The sequence below is a fragment of the Mesoplodon mirus genome (genome assembly GCF_964341445.2).
Source record: "Mesoplodon mirus genome assembly, chromosome: X".
Lineage (NCBI taxonomy): Eukaryota > Metazoa > Chordata > Mammalia > Artiodactyla > Ziphiidae > Mesoplodon > Mesoplodon mirus.
The window spans coordinates 113,420,279-113,438,167 of record NC_138981.1 but is presented as its reverse complement, the minus strand read 5'-3'; the positions used below and the strand labels follow the sequence as shown (position 1 = coordinate 113,438,167).

General features: G+C 39.2%; 1 protein-coding gene across 3 annotated transcripts; it reads left to right on the top strand.

The window, feature by feature from the left end:
• The first annotated feature begins 2,582 nt into the window (after positions 1–2,582).
• On the top strand, positions 2,583–17,460 carry RAP2C (RAP2C, member of RAS oncogene family). 3 transcript variants are annotated; one of them, XM_082608960.1, is made up of 4 exons: positions 2,583–2,670; positions 4,268–5,082; positions 7,569–7,883; positions 15,779–17,460. In XM_082608960.1, exons 2-3 carry the CDS (start codon positions 4,810–4,812, stop codon positions 7,845–7,847), a joined length of 552 nt encoding a protein of 183 aa, XP_082465086.1. In that variant the 5' UTR covers positions 2,583–2,670; positions 4,268–4,809; the 3' UTR covers positions 7,848–7,883; positions 15,779–17,460. The 3 variants fall into 3 exon arrangements, with proteins under 3 accessions (XP_082465086.1, XP_082465087.1, XP_082465085.1); XM_082608959.1 differs by lacking the exon at positions 2,583–2,670 and adding an exon at positions 3,956–4,124; XM_082608961.1 differs by lacking the exons at positions 2,583–2,670; positions 15,779–17,460 and adding an exon at positions 3,953–4,124.
• The last annotated feature ends 429 nt before the right edge of the window (positions 17,461–17,889 follow it).

Sequence of the window (17,889 nt, the reverse complement as noted above, 5' to 3'; positions counted from 1 at the left end):
ACAACTAGTGCCTGAAGCAAACTGTTTAGCACTTTAAACTTGTGCCAAGCTAAGTGCATAAAATGAGATTATGTACCTGTAACTTACAGATACTGCATATAGTTTATACCCTAAGTTTTCTTCACATTATGGTAGAAATCAGCTGTGTTCTTAAAAATGATTGCCCCAGCAATAGTTATTTTGGAGTGGAGGTTGATACAGAATTAAAGCAAAAATTCTACATCTCAAGGGCACACTCTTGGGAGAAGTGACCCCCCCCAACTTTGAGCCTTGAGAGTGGCAAGTTGTTATTTGCGCAGTTACATTTATTGAGCAGTTAGTGTTTGGAAGGCTAAGTGCGTTGAATGGATTGACTCATTTATTCTTCAAAGGAGCCTTATGAGTTAGACACTGCTATTATGCCCAACTTTACAAGTAAGGGAATCGAGATCTAACTGGCAAAGGGCAATGTTAGGACTGTCTGACTTTGACGCCCAAATTCCTTCCATAACGCTAGCCTGCATTCGTTAGTCCTGAAAATACCCTCAAGCAAGTAACAATAGTTATAAAATACTACACTTAGTAATGCCTAGGGTGACGTTATAAAGAAACATGTTTCTGTGGTGGTCATACTATGTTCATAGGAAATGTGAATTACTGTGATCTTTTTGAAGGACAATTTGGTAATATTTACAAGAAGAATTTTAATGTAAGTACCCCTTGTTTCAATTATTGAGCTACTGGAAATTCACCCTAAGGTTTAACTGGCAAAGAACATGTGCAAGGTGTTCAGTGCAAAGAACTAGAATCAACCAGTGTCCTTTAGTAGAAAACTGGTTAACTAATTCATGGTTCAGCCATTTAAAAAAATGAAGTAGATCTATATGTTCTGAAGTGGAAAAATCACCAAGATATAGTAAGTGAAAAAGGCAAGGTGCTGAATGGTGTGTATAGTAAGATTACTTTTGTAGTCATTTAAAAAACACATATAGAAGATGGATTGATAGATGTACTAGCATATAAACATTTTTTCCCCGAAAGGAAACAAGAAAGCCTTTAACAATAAATACCTTTGGAAAGAGTAACTGAGTTATTATATTTGTGCCATTTGGAGATACTTGGGCTTTAAAAGTTTTGTTTCCTTCTCCATGTTCACTGAATTTTTTTTTAGAAAAACACTTTATTAAATTTTTAAAATAAAAACCCAATAGCTAGCATTTATTGAAGGTTCATAATGAGTAAGGGGCTGTGCTAAGCATTTTACATATAATTCATTATAGTCTGACATTAAATGATTAGCTCCATTTTCTAGGTGAGACGTTCGAGGCTCAGGTGAAATCACTTGCTTGAGGTCCCACAGCTAGGAAGCGGGGAAGCTGCCGTTTGAAATGCCTGTGCCCCTCAATTCAGGGCCCTTGGCTCTCAACTACCAGGCTGTGCTCTTCTAATTGGTCTTTATATTGTCATTGCCTAATAAGAGTGAACTGGCAAACAACTGGAGTCTAATGAGGTAATGTATGTGAAAATACTTTTCTAAGTATAGAGATGTTTGGGGAGGAGAGAATGAGCAGCAGGAGGGAATTTAAATTGGGAGATCTGTCCACTGACCCCTAGACAGTCAGGATATTGGTGTTTTTCTTTTTCCCTCAGGAGGGGAGGATCAACGAATTTTTTTCTCATTTAAAATATTATACAATTATATTTATTCCCTTTTTTCTCAATAATATCTGATCACTGTTTTAAAATTAAAATGATATGGAGAAATGAAAGTCCTTTCATAATACCCCTCACTGATAATTAATGGCTGTGTTTCAGATTATAATGGCTATATAACTATACATTGCACACACTCCCACATATTTTACATAAATGGGAGCAACTATATATTTGTTCAGTATATTGCTTTTTTTTTATCCTTACCATATATCTTGGCCATCTTTTCACATCAGCACTTAAAAATCTACTTTTCTCTTTTTCATAGCTGCACGGTATCTTATTTTGTGAATGTTGTGTGTGTGTGTATGTACACATTATTTTTTAAATCATCTATTGAAGGACGTTTAAGTTACTTCCAATTGTTTACTTTCCTAGACGCTGCTGTAATGAATACCCTTCCTAAGAAAGTTTAGAAGGATCTTCAGACTGTGTGACATTTGTCTACCCTGTAGTCGATGAGAGTGACCCAATCGGACTCTGTACCGAGGGTAGGAGTATGTTTCCCTGCAGGGAGAAACGAAGAATTCTCTCCAAAATACTTTGGCCAACACATTCATATTAGAGTTGCCAACAGGTGGGACCACCTCAACAAAAAGGGCACCCTGTTTTGCCAGTTTAGTAACAGCAGAGACCTGCTACAATTGCTCAGCACTGATTGCTGGATCAGAAGAGGAATTTCCAGACTCAGTTACAAGCAGGGCTGGTGCAGGGCTGTGGATTCCCCCAGACAGTCTGGAGACAGCTAGCCAGGGAGGTGGGCAGCAGAACTCCAAATCAGGCAACAGCACGGGTGGAAGGAGCAGTGACCTACAAGGAGACTCATAATTCATAGACCAAACCTCTTCCAGCAGAGGGCAGTGCCTCAGATATCAGGTGGGACTCAGGCCAGCTGGAGCCAGAGCCGGGGACTTCGCGGGACAGATGACACCAACCCTAGGCTGAGGAGAAATTGAGCTAAACTCTCCTTTGGATACTGTAAGTGACATTGGGGAGTACTCAGGGAGAGACACAGTGGGACTTCACACTACTGTAATTTGCCTGTTGTCTAATGTCTAACAATTTGGGTTTGGTAATAAATCCCTATGTATACAGTTCAGCCATTAGGGCTTACAAATAAGGGGATTTGGGGTCAATTTAACTCGACTGGCCACTGACTCAGGTTTCTGGGTGCATGCCTGAATCAAAAAGGGAGTGACATGCCTAAAATATAACCTAGGCTTCTGGGACCCTGGGGCTCTGTGGATCTGACACAAAGTTTACAAATAGAAAGTTAGCAGAGGGAAAGATATGTAAGAAGTACCAATTTTATCTAAAAATAGAAACTTAGTGTGTTTAACCCGAGTCCTTTGCTTCTGAATTTCAAAGACTATGAAGGATGGCCGTTAAAACAAACTTTAACTTGGAAGAGCCAGCCATGCAAATTGCTGTGCCTGCAGATAATGAAAAGATTAAAAGAAGTTAGTCTGCTGGCCTAAACAACTTCCAGTCAAGGCTTCCCTGCTGCGTAAAGGTTGGAATAAAAAATGGTTCAAAGCTGAGTTACAGTACCGTAAAGTCTACTTCTAATCCTGTTGTTTTTCGACCCTGGTGATAAGAAAGAAAGGAATGACTTTGGCATTTGCTGATGGAGACAAAGCAGATTTGCCAGATGATAAAAGTACCGTGTGTGTGTTTAATTATTTGTCAGGCACGGCTAAATAAAACACACCACAGAGGAAATCAGAACCATTAGCGAAGTCGAAGGCTAGTTTGCACGCGTTTCTTCGAAAAATGTCAAGTGGAAGGAATACCAGCAAAGAGAATCAACTTTCTTGGCTGTCTTATTTTCCCTTCCGCTTCTAGTTCGGAGATGTTTGGCGTTCTCCGGGTCGTTAGATCCGCCAAGCGTGGATCGAGTCCTTAGGCCGGGCTGCGGGCAGCTGAGACGCGGAGAGGCTTCCGCGAGGTCGGGGTGGGACTGTCCGCAGCATCAGCAGCAGGAACAGCAGCTGCGGGCAGCCGGGCGGGAAAAGGGAGGACGCCGGAGGTTCTGGGAGAGGCCCTTTGCCAAGGCCGTAGCCCGGACCCGAAACCGTCCCCTGGCCGTCTCGCCCAGCAGGGCGCGGCCCCAGCGCCACCCGGCTCGCCCCGGAGAGGTGGGACTTTCCCCACCGGAAGTGATCCCGTCCCGTCTCGGGGAACTGGGGCACCTCAACCAGTGTGTCAGGGAAACCCTTCCGGGTGTGTGCGGTGTGGGGGGGTGGGGGGTGAGAAATAAAAGAGGTGGGTTCGCCTGGAGTCCCAACGGTCGCCGCCGCCGGACAGCCCCCGCCCCTTTTCCCTCTGCGAGCCGCAGCGCAGGGGCGGCGGTGAGACCAAGGAGCCGGCCGATGGCCATGGCCTTGGCGTGACAGAGCCTCCCGGGAGGCCGGGCGATTGCGGACAGCAGGGTAAGCGGCGGCGGTGTTGGCGGCGGTTGCCGGGTCCGGGTGGGAGCCGGGGGCGGGTGAGGGGAAGCGGCCGGCCGGGCCGCCCGGCTGGGGCGGGCGGGGGTCCGGCGGGTAACGGTCGCCCTCTCCCCGCCCCATCACAGGCCGGACGACGCCCGCGGGAGCCGCGGCCCAGAGACCCGTCCGGGCAGCAGAGACTGGAACGGAGCACACAGGCCCGGGCCGGCTCGGCGGCGAGAGCAGGAAGCGGGGTCCCTGGGCCCCTTTGTGTGAAGGGCGGGGGAGGGGTACGGGGCAGCCCCCGGCCGCAGGCTCCTTCGACGCCCGCCTTCCAGCGGGAGCCCCCGTCGGTCCTGCGGCGCCCACCCCTTCCCTCCGGGGGGCGCGCCTCGCCTCCCCCCCACTCCGGGCTGCTCCGGGCTCGCCCTCTCCCCACGCCCCCTGCCTGGGCTTCAGTTCCTATAGGAAGGGCATTACCATCCCATCCCCACCCACCCCGACACTTCGCTCTTTCCCCTCCCCCTCCTTTAACTTCCTCTTCTTCCCTCGTTGGGCCCTCGGCTTCTCTGCACTCTCCTCCCGGGTTCGCAGATTTCCGCCCACCTTCCGCCTCCCAGAGCCGCGCCGCAGCGAGCGGGGTGTAATTTTTCCCTCCCTCTGGTAGGAGTTGGGGAAGGTGGGACTCATGAGGGAATACAAGGTAGTGGTGTTAGGGAGCGGAGGGGTTGGCAAATCTGCCCTGACTGTGCAGTTTGTCACTGGGACTTTCATTGAGAAATATGACCCCACCATTGAAGATTTCTACCGCAAAGAGATCGAAGTGGACTCTTCCCCCTCCGTGCTGGAAATTCTGGACACCGCAGGAACTGAGCAGTTTGCCTCCATGAGAGATCTGTACATCAAAAACGGCCAAGGTTTCATCCTGGTTTATAGTCTGGTTAATCAACAGTCTTTTCAGGTAACCAAACCAAGTCTTGTAATTTGTTAGAAGGGGGTGTGGTAATCTACATTTACTTCTGGTTTGCTTGCACCGTGCGTAAATGACTGTGTTTTGCTTTTGAAAGTTAGACATGGCGCATTTTTGAGGTTACTCCTGGCACGAAAAAGTATCGAGTTGTTTCTGTAGAGAGGACTAAAGTCTCAACCGTCAACAAATGTTTTAAAGTTATTTTTAAGTGAAAGAGAAGTGAAAAAGAAATGTCAGCTTGTGTATATTTAGCCTGGACTATATAGCCTTCTGAAGTTGCTTGTTCAAGTCAACAAGTCTTGGTTAATGTACTCAAAACAACATTTAAAAGATAATCTTGGGCAAATAGAGCACTTCAGAAGGAAAATTATTTGGAGTCGATTATCTGTTGCACAGATAACTCCTCCGCGTCTGTTTCCCCCCTCCCCCTCTCTGTTCTCAGCCAAGTCTCTCAGCCAGATTTATAAATCTTAGGGCTGCAAGACGAAGAACTCAAGACCTGCCTTCTAGGCATTTTACTTACTTGGGGCGTGTGAAGGGAAGTTACTAATTGAAAAGACTAGTACCTAGAATTAATGAACAAAAATCTAGAATGACTCTCCTTTGTTGCAGTTCATCCAAATCGTTTCTGATAACATTGACAATATTTATAGAAAATATGTGGAACTGGGAACACTGAACAAGTGCAGATTTCTAACTCCCGGCCGGTGGCCGAACTGGAGGTGGTCCAATTTCTTCGGAATATCTGTCGTGTCCTTCACTGGAAGACAGACTGGAGGTTTAACATTATTTTAAGAGATGCAATAAATGTTGCTATTTATTCCTTGAAAATAAATAACCTCATATTGACCCGTTATATTGACCTCCATTGCTTTAGGAAATGGATATTTTTTCTGCATTTAAAGGTATGCACTAATGTTGCTTACATAAGAGACATTAAGTGCTTTAGCCAAGCCAATGTGCTAATTCCACTTTTCTTAGCATTTTAACTTAAAGTACTATAGTGAGCTTTTCCAGTAACCAGATATAGCAACTTCAGGGGTTTTTTTTCTTTTAAAAATAATAAGTTGTGGGTAAATGAAACAGAGTTACTGTGACCAAACTAAAGTTCATTTTATGTAGGCTTAAATTCCAAAGCATTACTATTATAAAAGCATTTTTCACCAGAAAGTACCAATGTGCTAAAGGTGCTATTTGACAGGCGTTTTCTTTCTAAAGGATCCTTGGGACATTTGTTATTCTATTAGCTGACTCTCTTGAGGCTGGCAGTCTTTTGAAGGGTCTTTCATAAGATATCCATTATAGCTACTTCTTTTATACACATAAATAGAGAGTGAAAAACTGCCATTATTTCAATGGAGACTTAAACTCTTTTAAGCCCAAATGCCATAAATTTGGATTCTCAGCTGAACTTGTGTTTCCATAAGGACACAGGGAAAAGAAGCTTAACCTAGAAGACTGAATTGATATGTGATCAAACAAAATTGTTACAAATGTCAAATAACCGTATGTTTTTGTAAATTTTCAATCCCTTGTTTTTCCTTCATCCTGCAAGTGAATACTGTGCCCTGTAACTATTCAAATTAAACACGTGTTATATTTAAGTCAAATCTTTTAAGTTACAAAAAAATCCAAAAAACTAATGTTAGTATTAAATCTATAACATGTCTTAAATCAGTACTACCCGCCCCCCCCCAAAGTTCACCCTCCTAGAGAATTGTTGAGGCTCTTACCTTTTGTAATTAATTGTAATTACTTACAAAAAGTAATACACGTGGGAGAAAATTCAAGTTGTAAACCCGAACATAGGCAAAGGAAAGTTTGACTTCTTCCCGCCTAGACTCCCCCCTGCATTGTCCCTCCCAGGAGCTGCTCACTAGTGTACAGTAATTTCTAACATTGAAGTGTATTTTGAGCATAAAGGCATACCGTTACATTTAAAATGAAACACTGAAGTGTGTGAATCTGTTTTTAACTTTGGTCTTCTAGACACAAAGCAGTGTTTTTGTTCCCACCTAAAACACTTTCTCTCAAGCGCTCTTGCTAAATGGCTAGGAATGCATAGATGCTGCCATCCTGTGCTAGGATAACAGGTGTTATCAGGAGTGATGACAAGCCGGCAGGTTTAAGGACATGGCCAGACACCCTTTTGTACAAATGGATTCATCATATTTGGGAATTTGCTTTTTAAATCTGTATCGACTGAGGGAAAGAAGTGATTAAATGAGTCCTAAAGTTAGTGTGCAACCTACATTTTATATTCTTGACAGAAATCCAGCAGGTAGGGTCTGTGGAAGTTATCTAGTTCCTACTTCAATGGAGAAAATGACATTTTCTCTATTTGGGTGTGTGGTTTTATTTTGGATTCAGCTTTCTCTACTTACTGAAGGATGACTTCTTGCAATATTGCAATATTTCTTTTATGGTTATGCAAATAGCATAATTTTTTTCCTTTCTCTTTGTGACTGTTTACATAGGATATCAAGCCAATGAGAGATCAGATTGTCAGAGTGAAGAGATATGAAAAAGTCCCACTGATCCTAGTAGGAAATAAAGTGGATCTGGAACCAGAAAGAGAGGTTATGTCTTCAGAAGGCAGAGCTCTGGCTCAAGAATGGGGCTGTCCTTTCATGGAGACATCAGCAAAAAGTAAATCAATGGTGGATGAACTTTTTGCCGAGATCGTCAGGCAAATGAACTATTCTTCCCTGCCCGAGAAGCAAGATCAGTGTTGTACAACTTGCGTTGTCCAGTAAAAAAAAGATAACCTCAGTCATGGCCATACCGAGCAGGTTAGTTGTTGATGGAACCTTATGTTTTTGGTCAAGTGGAACAAAAAGCTGGGTAATACTAATAATACACATTGTGCTACCTTAAATTTCTTTATTTTTAAAATAATATTTCCCTTAGCACAAAATAGTCAACGTTCAATGTAGAAAATCGAAAAAAATACAGATTAGTAAAATGAAGGTAAGAAATTGCCTGTATTCCCATCACCAAGATTTGTTTTTTAAAGCGACTTACTGTTCTTCTCCCTCTGGTAACATTCCTTTGGGGTGGGGTAAGTTAAAGGATAATACACCTTTTCCCTGTTTTGGTGATGTAGCATCCAAAATGCATGGGAGAGCATCCAGTAATAATTTGAGAAGATGATTAGTTTTGTGTTTTCTATGCTTTTCTTTTCTGGGCTGGAGAGCTGCTGTAATTGAAATCATCAATTTACTAATCACCCAAGTGCTAGATTTACAGGATGATTATTTAATCAAGTTCATCTGTACCTTGCACTGGAGGGACTTAAGTGACCTCTGATAATAATAAATTATAGTGCCACAATGTACCTTGACTTCATTATGAATATATGGTCCAGATGAGAATCTGGTGAAATCATCTGTGATGTGTTTAGAACGGACAGTCCCAAGCCTAGGAAAATAATGTATTCAGTTTAATAAATAATGGAGTTAATAAGAACAATAGTAAAATCTTCAAACCTTTCATTGGGCTAAATAACTTAATAATGGTTTTTTTAATGAATGTGTTTTTGGAAAAGTAAGGTTATATAAAACTTACTGAGCATTTAAAATGAGATTATTTTATTCATGTCATGATCTTTTAATCTAGGTTGTAATTGGGCAGATAGTCTCACTAAGACAATAATACTTAGATTATAAGATAAGACAACAAATATCCTGGATGACTGAGAAACCACAGAAAATGCCAGACTAGCCTGACAATATCAGGAATGGAATTGATTGTTTTGAGCCAAGACTGACCTCAAGTCTAAGAGGCAGTGTTGCAAATGGCAACAGTCATTTCAGATCGCAGAGATGATTCCTAATCAAAGGTCTGGCTTTATATGTGCTCCCTGGAGGAAAGACTAACAGTCCCTAATTTATCTTTTCAGACAAGATCTTCTGTCAGCTGGTGTCATCTTTGAAAATGAAGGATGACAACAGTGCTTTATTCAAAATGCTTTCACTCATCAGTTTTTGAGCATACCAGAATGAGATGAAAACACATTTATTGTCTTATACCTAGCTCCATCTGTTATCATATAGTGTCACTGTGCAGACTGTAGCCCAGCATATGTTTTGTTGATAGCATCACACTTACAATATAGTTTTTTGAGGCAGGAACAGGCCTATGTAGGTGATTGAGTCCAGGGTTCTTGATACCACAATGTCTCTTCTTAAATTGTAAGCCAGCTTCAAGTTTGAGCAAGTTCTGTGTGGTGTCGCGTCTTTACCATTATGCTCTACTTCTCTATCTGACACTTTTAACCAGGCAAATGGCATAAGTGTATGCATTTTAGTTTTATCATCTTTATAAAAAATTAACCAGCTCCTGCAAAATGTTCCAAGTTTTTTTCTGTCATTAATGTAGACAGCTATAGGAAGGAAACTGAATAAAATTGGTCTCACATGTAGAGGGCCACTGTCTTAGTCAAACTGGCAAATAAGTAATGTCTAAAGCTATTTTTAAAGATTTCTTATTCTGAGTTATTTCTGAGTTTATTTCATTTTGCAGCTTTTGTGATCTAAGTTAACTTTTAATCTGTTTGGTTATCTACAAGAATGATTAAGTAGACTTTTTAATATCTCAAGGAAACTATGTTTATATTTTTTGTTAACTCAGAAAATATTAATAACAATAATTGCTCATTTTTATAATAATGGGTTAAGTTGCCTGGGTAGTTTTTGTTTGGTTTTTATAAGCAGAATACACAGTTGAAGCTGTGAGTCTTGAAATAAAATATCTAATCAGCTGGATTTCTGAAAATGTTATAGGGAGTCCCCTGACCAAGATCTTTTAGAACAAAGCACACTGTATGCAGTGGGTTTTTTTCCTGTCAAATAAAATTGAACTGATGTGCACAGGTATCTGTAATTGGAGGTCCATAAAGTTTGTGGTTGTGCTTGCTTACTATTTATTTGAAAAAATAGGTGATGGATTCTGAGTCCTGTAGCTTGACTCATAGAGCTCTGAAGTCTGTCAGTCCCAGATTTAGATTGAAGATCAAACTTTGACAAATAAAGGTGATTTTGGAAATGTTTGTCCTTAATATTTATAAGAGTACCTTGTCCAAATTAGAGATAGTAAGACTCAAGTGAGTCAGAAGAACTGTGATTGTTGTAGGTTGGTTTCTCTTAATTGAAAGGGAAACTATATTAATGTTCTAAGCATTACTGCTGATAATTCCTCACATTTATTTCTTACCACCCTTCAATTTGAGTCACCAGTCTGTTGCCCAACACCTGTTTGTCTGCATGGCTCCCAGGATTGTTTCCTCACCTTTCACCCTCCCACTGGCAGTAATCTTACTGTAAGTCTGGAAGCAATGCCAGATTCCTTATGCACTGCTTTCGTGGCTGGTTTCCTTACTGACCTGAGGAGCCTGCCACTAACTGCTTTGAAGGACTTCATTTACTGTGCAGCAGAAGTATAATAGAAACCCAGGTCAGTGTCGCAGCTCTGTCTTGGTTTTATTAACTGTATCATCGTTCCCCTGTATTGGTGTAAATAGTTGACATTTGGCTGTTGTGAGATACTGTCGTTGAGAATGATGAGTGTTTTGTTAATAATCTCATAGTACTATAAAAGAAGTAAATCACAGTGCTGTGGGGTTTCAGGGAAAGGAGAGACCACGTTCAGTTAGAGCAGGTTCTCAACATTCAGGACCCTTTGCTGTAGCGACCGTCCTGTGCATTGCAGAATGTTTAGCAGCATCCCTAGCCTCTACCTACTAGATGCCGAGAGCATTCCCCCCGCCCCTCTGTTGTGACGAACAGTAATATTTCCAGACATCGCCAGGTGTCTCCTAGGGGGCAAAATTGCCCCTGGTTAAGAACCACTGATTTAGAGGAACTGGGGAGCAGTAGCGTTTGAGTCAGGCCTTGAAGAATGGGTAGGATTTGAGTGGATGGGGGGAGGGGCAGAGGTGATTTCCAAACAGGGAATTCCAGAAAGAAAGAAAATAATATCCTAAAAATATTCTGTTAGGGAAGTACAGTAAAGTTATTCCTTAAATGTGATCATTTGCTAAATACTCTTTTGGCAAATAGAATTTTTTAAAGATTATTTTTTCAAGGATGCCTGTATCTCAGTCCAGTATTGACAGAAATTATTATTATTATTGTTTTAAAAAACAGGAATAAAAGAAGGTGTTCTTTACTACAGCTTGAAGGTCTCCTGCAGGATTTTATCCTGTTTTTCTCTGTGTATTATGGACGGGTTCTCTCAATGAGAGTAAGTGGTGCATAAGGGTACCAAACACCGGGAATCAAACTGAAAGAACAAAGATCATTATTTATGTCAGCCTCAGTTCATTATATATGTCAGCCCGAAGAAAAAGGGAGATTCTTGATTCAAGACTAGTACATCATTTCACATGGCGGCAGAATGCCCGGGATGTTAACAAAGGCTCCTGAAAGGCTGAACCATCTATGAGTGTCATTTTAGTCTAGCTGGCCTTACTATTTCTAAACACAATGGAATTGATTAGCATTTTCAGGTTTTTTAAAAAATAAATAAATATGTGGAATCAGAATTGTTTCTAATCTTTTTTCCAGCTTTTAATTAGATATGATATGCTGGGGATTTAGCAGATGTGAGGGGGAAATCATGAAAATTAAATCACATTTTGTACTTTAAAATGCTGGCATTTTCATATCCAAGTTAAATATTAATCATGTCAGTAAAACACTGGGGTGGAATTCTATTGTTGAAGTTACACTTTAGATAGATACTTCCTTTTTTCCCCCCTGCCCTATCTTGCTTATCACTTTGGAGAAAATAGCTTACTTTAAATGCTCGTTTGTCATCCAGTTCACATAGTGAGCCAGAATGGAGCCTGTGACACAGTGGCCCTGAGTGAAGGAGAAAGCATTCCTTGGGGTAGTGTGTACCATATAGATCTGCAATGGACCTGGGGGAAAAGGGAAGAATAGAGTTGCCTTGTCCTTTCTGCCCACTAATTCTCCCAGACCTTCACTGTCCCCCACAAGGTTCATGGTTTGGGACTGTTCAGGGTGGATAGGTGTCTAGTTAGACCTGCTCTGGGTGTGGAGGTGTCTGTGATTAGAATGACTCTTTGTATATCTCTTCCCACTTTAACTGTTTCCTTTTAACCTCAAGATTAGGCTTTTATTGCAGAATAAAATGCATTTGAGCCATTCACTTTTACTCTGTTACCTCTCTAGCTTAGAATGAGCAGCCATCAGTAGAATTAACAAAAATTGCATCATGGAGTTGGAGAATTGCCACTGAGGAAGTATTCTAGCCATACTTCAGGAAAGATTCTCCTCGTGGGAGTACTTCTCAGTGGAATTCTAAAATCCAGAAGATAATATCACCAAGAAAAACTTAAATCCTGTCAGCTGTTGGAAAAACTTATCCTACTAAAAACATACTCCCAAATTCCTTTGATTAGCCACAGTCTTAGGAGTATGGGGTTCAGAAAAAGCAATTTAGAGTTGAGGGAAGCAGTGCCCTACCTGGGTTAATTCAAAGCTAGCAGCTAGGATCAGATTATTGGACTCACACTGCCGCTTATATCAGTGGGCATGACCATACTGTTTGAGGTCTCAGAATTGAATTCATCATATGAATTTAAACTTAGAGATTTTAGGTCTAGGACATAAGAAAAATAGCTTTTCCTTTTTACCCTGGGTTTACCGTAAACTTTTAGTGTGCATGTTCTCCTTAAAGCACGGTTCACCTTCCATTTGAGGATTCTATGCCATAGATTCAGCTTCTGCTCTCTATGTTTAATGGGTGACAGATGTGCACTTTTAATGATCCTAGTTCTCTCACTCCACCCCCTAATAAGCTTCATGAGTGTTATTCAAATTACAGTGGAGAAACAAGCAAGATATTTGACAAAAAACATAAACTCTATCAACAGAATTCTAGCCTAGTGCTTTGCTAATATAATTAATATTTAACTTGGATATGAAAATGCTGAGTCAAAAATGTGAAACGAAATTTATTTTTTAAAAAGTTCCTTTGGTTAAGTCCCCAGAATATCATATGTATAAAGCTGGAAAAAGTTAAAATTGATTATGGTTGCACATTTATATTTGCTAAAAAGAATGCTAGTAAATACCATTGTATTTAGAAATGCTAAATCCAGCTAAGCTAGAAAGGCATTCATAAACTGCTAAGCCTTTTAGGAGCCTTTGTTAATATCCCAGGCATTCTGCTGCCACGTGAAATGATGTGCTAGTCTTGAATCAAGAGTCTCCCTTTTTCTTCACGCTGACATAAATAATGATCTTTGTTCTTTCAGTTCTGCGTTTGGTACTCTCATGTACCAATTTACCCCACTTGGGAGACCCTATTTCATAATTTCCTGAGCAAAAGGTTTGGACTGTTGTTTGGGATTTTTTTTTTATTCTTTCCTAACAAAATCTAATTAGAAAAAAGTGGAAAAGTGAAACCAGTTAAGCAAGAATTTGAGCAGAAGCTTCCAGAGTTCAGATTTGTTGGGTGTCTTGCTGGAAACTTGAGAGTAAGGCCAAGGATCACTTGTGTTCTGTCTCACAAGTAGCATGTTATACTTTTGCAGTGTATCTGGATGTGATATCCTGGGAGTTAAAAAGTATGACTTTGACCAGCTGCCTTTAAAACTTCTGGAATGTTTTTTTAAATGAATAGGAGTTGTTAGTACACTGAAAATTTTGCTTTCACAGTGTGGAGCAGTAACATTTACATTTTGCATTCAGTGAACTTCTAATCTGAGAGAGACTGTACTTTTGGCCTAATGCAAGCTTTTGCCTCAGAATTTATTACTGCAGAGAATTAAAATTTATTACTCTCTTGAAAAGTAGTTGGTATTAATACTTTGTTTAATGGCATGCGTCATATTAATACTGTTGAATCTGACCCGGGATTTATCTATGTCTCTTGATTTCACTGGAGTATTGTCATCCTGTGGAAGGTGGATAGACCAAGTATTGACCAGGTTTTTAGAGGGTGGGAAATAATGCATTTTTATCACGTTTTATTTCATATAGATTATGGTTAATAAGCTGGTATGTATTCTTAATGTTTATTTTGGCTAGAAATAATTACTACTTCCTCAATTTGATTTCAGAGAATTCCTGAACTATTAAATCATCCAAGTCTTCCCTATTTAAGAGACATATTCATATTTGGAAATCCTAAACTCTTTATAATTGTTTATTTTGAAAAATGTGGGTTAAAATTTATAGTCAACTTACTATTCATGTTAATTGATGAAAGTCTGATATGAAAAAGAGTCCTCACAATGAACTGAATATATAATGAAATACTGTTGTGTTCAAATAGGTATAAAAATTGAAATGAGGCTAAAAAATAAAAATATAAAGGTCTTTAATTTGGATATCAAAGGCATAATCCTGGTCTTCTAGAAATTTATAACATAGTTGAGAAATGAAAAAGTTACCTGACATTTGACATGTAAGGTGCTTTCACATAGTACCTTATGTGATGTTTACCACAACCCTGTCAGGAAAGAATTTTTATCCTTATTTTAATGATGAGGAAACTGGACTTGCCCAAGCTTAAATAACCAGTGTCCTAATTAACAACTTGCGTTAATGCAAAGAAAGTCTTAATTTTAATTGGAAGAAAAATTTTTCTTTAATAATTTCTAAAGAGGCAAACTTTTGTTCTGTTTTTCCTAATGTGTTTAGGTGGCAGAATTTCAATAATAATGAGAGACGTTCTTTAAAACTAATCATTTTTATGATATAGCTGCTAATAAAGAGTTCTCTCAGGCTCTTTGAACACTAATAGATGTGTAGCTGTCAAATGAAATTAAAATTTTGCATGTATAAACATTGGTAGAGCCCTAAGATGATCTTAAGTTGGTTTCACTTGGCATTGTTTCATAGTTGCTATTCCACTCTTTGTTTCTGACTTTATTTAACAATTTTAATCTTTTACACTAAAAAATGTAATTCCATTCCCCTAGAAGCACTTTGGTGATCCAGTATATTTAAAAGACATTGTGTCTGAATGATAGATTTTTTTCCTCCTGGTATTAATTAGGAGGGCGGAAGTCTACCAATTCTAAGAACAGAGACTGAGAAATCTCAGTCATAGGAGAAGCTTTTATGGTTGGGAGGATGTACTGAAGAGGGCAGACCAGAGTGGGAAATTTGAGCTACTGCTGTCACCTAGCATCTAACCCAAGTCGGGGTACCTAGTAGATGCTTGATAGCTAGGCTTTGATTGAATTACATTTTCTTATTTTAAAATCTCAAAAAAAACCCTAACTTTTGAAGTTTTGCATATTGTCAAGTTAGTTCATAATCAGTATACATTTAATTCTAATACTATTTCCCATTAAAAACATGAAGAGATCAAATTCAAAGTAGAAGTGACATTTGCCACTTTTACACTGTAAGATCTTTTAAACACGTAATAACATTTTTAATATTGTATACTTTATAAAATATAATATTTTTTAAAATAAAAGGTACAGTGTATTACATCCAATGCATCATTATAGTGTTGCTAAAATTTAATGATTCTTTTGGACCACAGAAAATTATTTTTGCTTAAATTTATGGGGAACACAGTGAAATTCCACTTTACGATTCTGGTACCACTTGCATGTGTATAGAGGTCTGTTGTCAGTGTTTTCATTTTAAACTGTAATCTATATTTCTACATTTTAATGACATTTTAATCTTAATTGCAGATAAAACTCAGAGGAAATTTGCACAGATGCTGCTTTGGAGAACTTTACAACCTGGGTTGCAGAACTGAGCCTTGGTAAACCTGTCTCTATTACAGCATGTTGCCATACATCTAACTAAGTGCATAAGGTCTTTGGCCTTCAAGATCCATTGACCTTAAACAGGAATGCTTAGCACGTTTACCATATGTTTAAAATCTGTTCTTTATCAATCAGTTCTTTTGTAGCTTTCTAAGTTCTTATTGATGGCTAATATGCAAGAATTAATTTTTAATATTTTAATTGATTTCTTCAATCTGTTTCTCAACTTGTATTTATTAAATACTCAAACTCAGTATTACCTACTCAATGCCTTTTAAAAGAAAGTTATAATGGAGAAAAAATTGAGCCTTAAACAAATGGTTACTTCTGTATATTACCTCGCACCACTGCTTCATTCTATTTGTAAAATCTTTCTCCTTTAAATGGTTGGTTAATACTTTGAGCCTTTGTTTACGTGTGGCAGTGTTGTAAAAAGAAACTAAAGATCACATTTTACCTGTATGGATGGATTATCCCTTTTCTTCAACTGCTGTTTGTGATGTGTTTTTGTAATTAAAATGTTCTGAAAGTTACAATTGATATTTGAAATTGACTGTAGAGCATTTAGCTGAAGAGTTAAGCATTTGATTCCATTAGGTTTTCACATGTGTTAATCTCATTTACAGCATCAAATTGCAGCAGTAACATTTTCCTTTCTGTGAAGTTCTAAATTTAGTTATGACCTACTTAGCAATGCCTTTGAAGAGGGATATTGTATCCATGGTAAATTAATTGTATACCTAAACAGAGATAGCTCAGCTTTGCCTGTCAGGCTTGTAATTGACATCTAGTAGACTTCTGCACATGTAAAATTAAATTCAAATAAAGTCATATACAGTTTCTAGTTCTCAATATTTGTCTTTCTGAGTAATAGTTTAAAGCAATATTTGTTAAAGTTTTCTTGCACTATCACAATTGCTTTTTAGTTATTTCTCAAGAAGCATGTTTGTAGTAGAGACAAAAATCTGTGTAACAGGAGGGAGGATAGCGCCAAGTCTCTGGGCGTTTTGTTTTTGTTTTTGTTTTTTCGCAAATGTGCTTCTAATAGCCATTGCCTTCCATGTTGTTTACCTAATCAGCACATTTTGTCTGAATACTTGAACATTTTAACAGTAACACAGGTATAGAAGCAGAAATAAAACTTATAAAGAGTAATCTTGTGGTTCAGTTTTAACATCATGACGAGCGCTTTTTCTAGCAATGATTTAAAAATTTTGTAAGTTTGACAGTATTTTGTTGTTGGGTTTTTTTTTTGGTTTTAGTTGTGTGCTTTTAATTTGCAGAAGTTAAAAACAGCAGCTCACCTACTGCACCAAAGTTCTCGATTTTAGGAGCCCAGCTTTAGTCATTTGAACATGCTTCTAAATAAAAGAAAACCAAAAAAACCAAAACTGTACTTTTGATCTATAATAATAGCTCAATAACTTTGTCAAGGAAAGCTCTAATATATGCAGTGATGGTTTTTGGAAGGGTGTGGCAATTTTAAATTTATATTGTGTGTGATGTTCAAATAAAATGTTATCTACATTCATGTGATTTATTGGTCATCATGACCATTCATTATTGCGTAGAAATTAATTAAACTTTGATTTCCTTTTTTAAAATCGTGTTGCATTTGATTCCTGATCAAATTCCCTCAAAGTGAACTCTTGATTTTAGATTTTGAATTTTATGGTGAGATTGTAAGGGTGGAGGCAATTGAAACTTTGTTTCTTATTTATAAACTGCTTGAAATGAATACCTAATTTAAGTTTGCACTTTTAACACCAAACTTAAAACCAAACACTCAGTTCAAAGTAGGTTAGGTGAGGGCTTTCCTGGTGGCGCAGTGGTTGAGAGTCCGCCTGCCGGTGCAGGGGACACAGGTTCGTGCCCCGGTCCGGGAAGATCCCACATGCCGCGGAGCGGCTGGGCCCGTGAGCCATGGCCACTGAGCCTGCGCGTCCGGAGCCTGTGCTCCGCAACGGGAGAGGCCACAGCAGTGAGAGGCCCGCCTACTGCAAAAAAAACAAAAACAAAGTAGGTTAGGTGAT

Coding starts and splice junctions, on each gene's coding strand:
- RAP2C (XM_082608960.1), top strand. CDS start 4,810: ATGAGGGAATACAAGGTAGTGGTGTTAGGGAGCGGAGGGGTTGGCAAA. Junction 5,083..7,568: donor TTAATCAACAGTCTTTTCAG/GTAACCAAACCA, acceptor CTGTTTACATAG/GATATCAAGCCAATGAGAGA.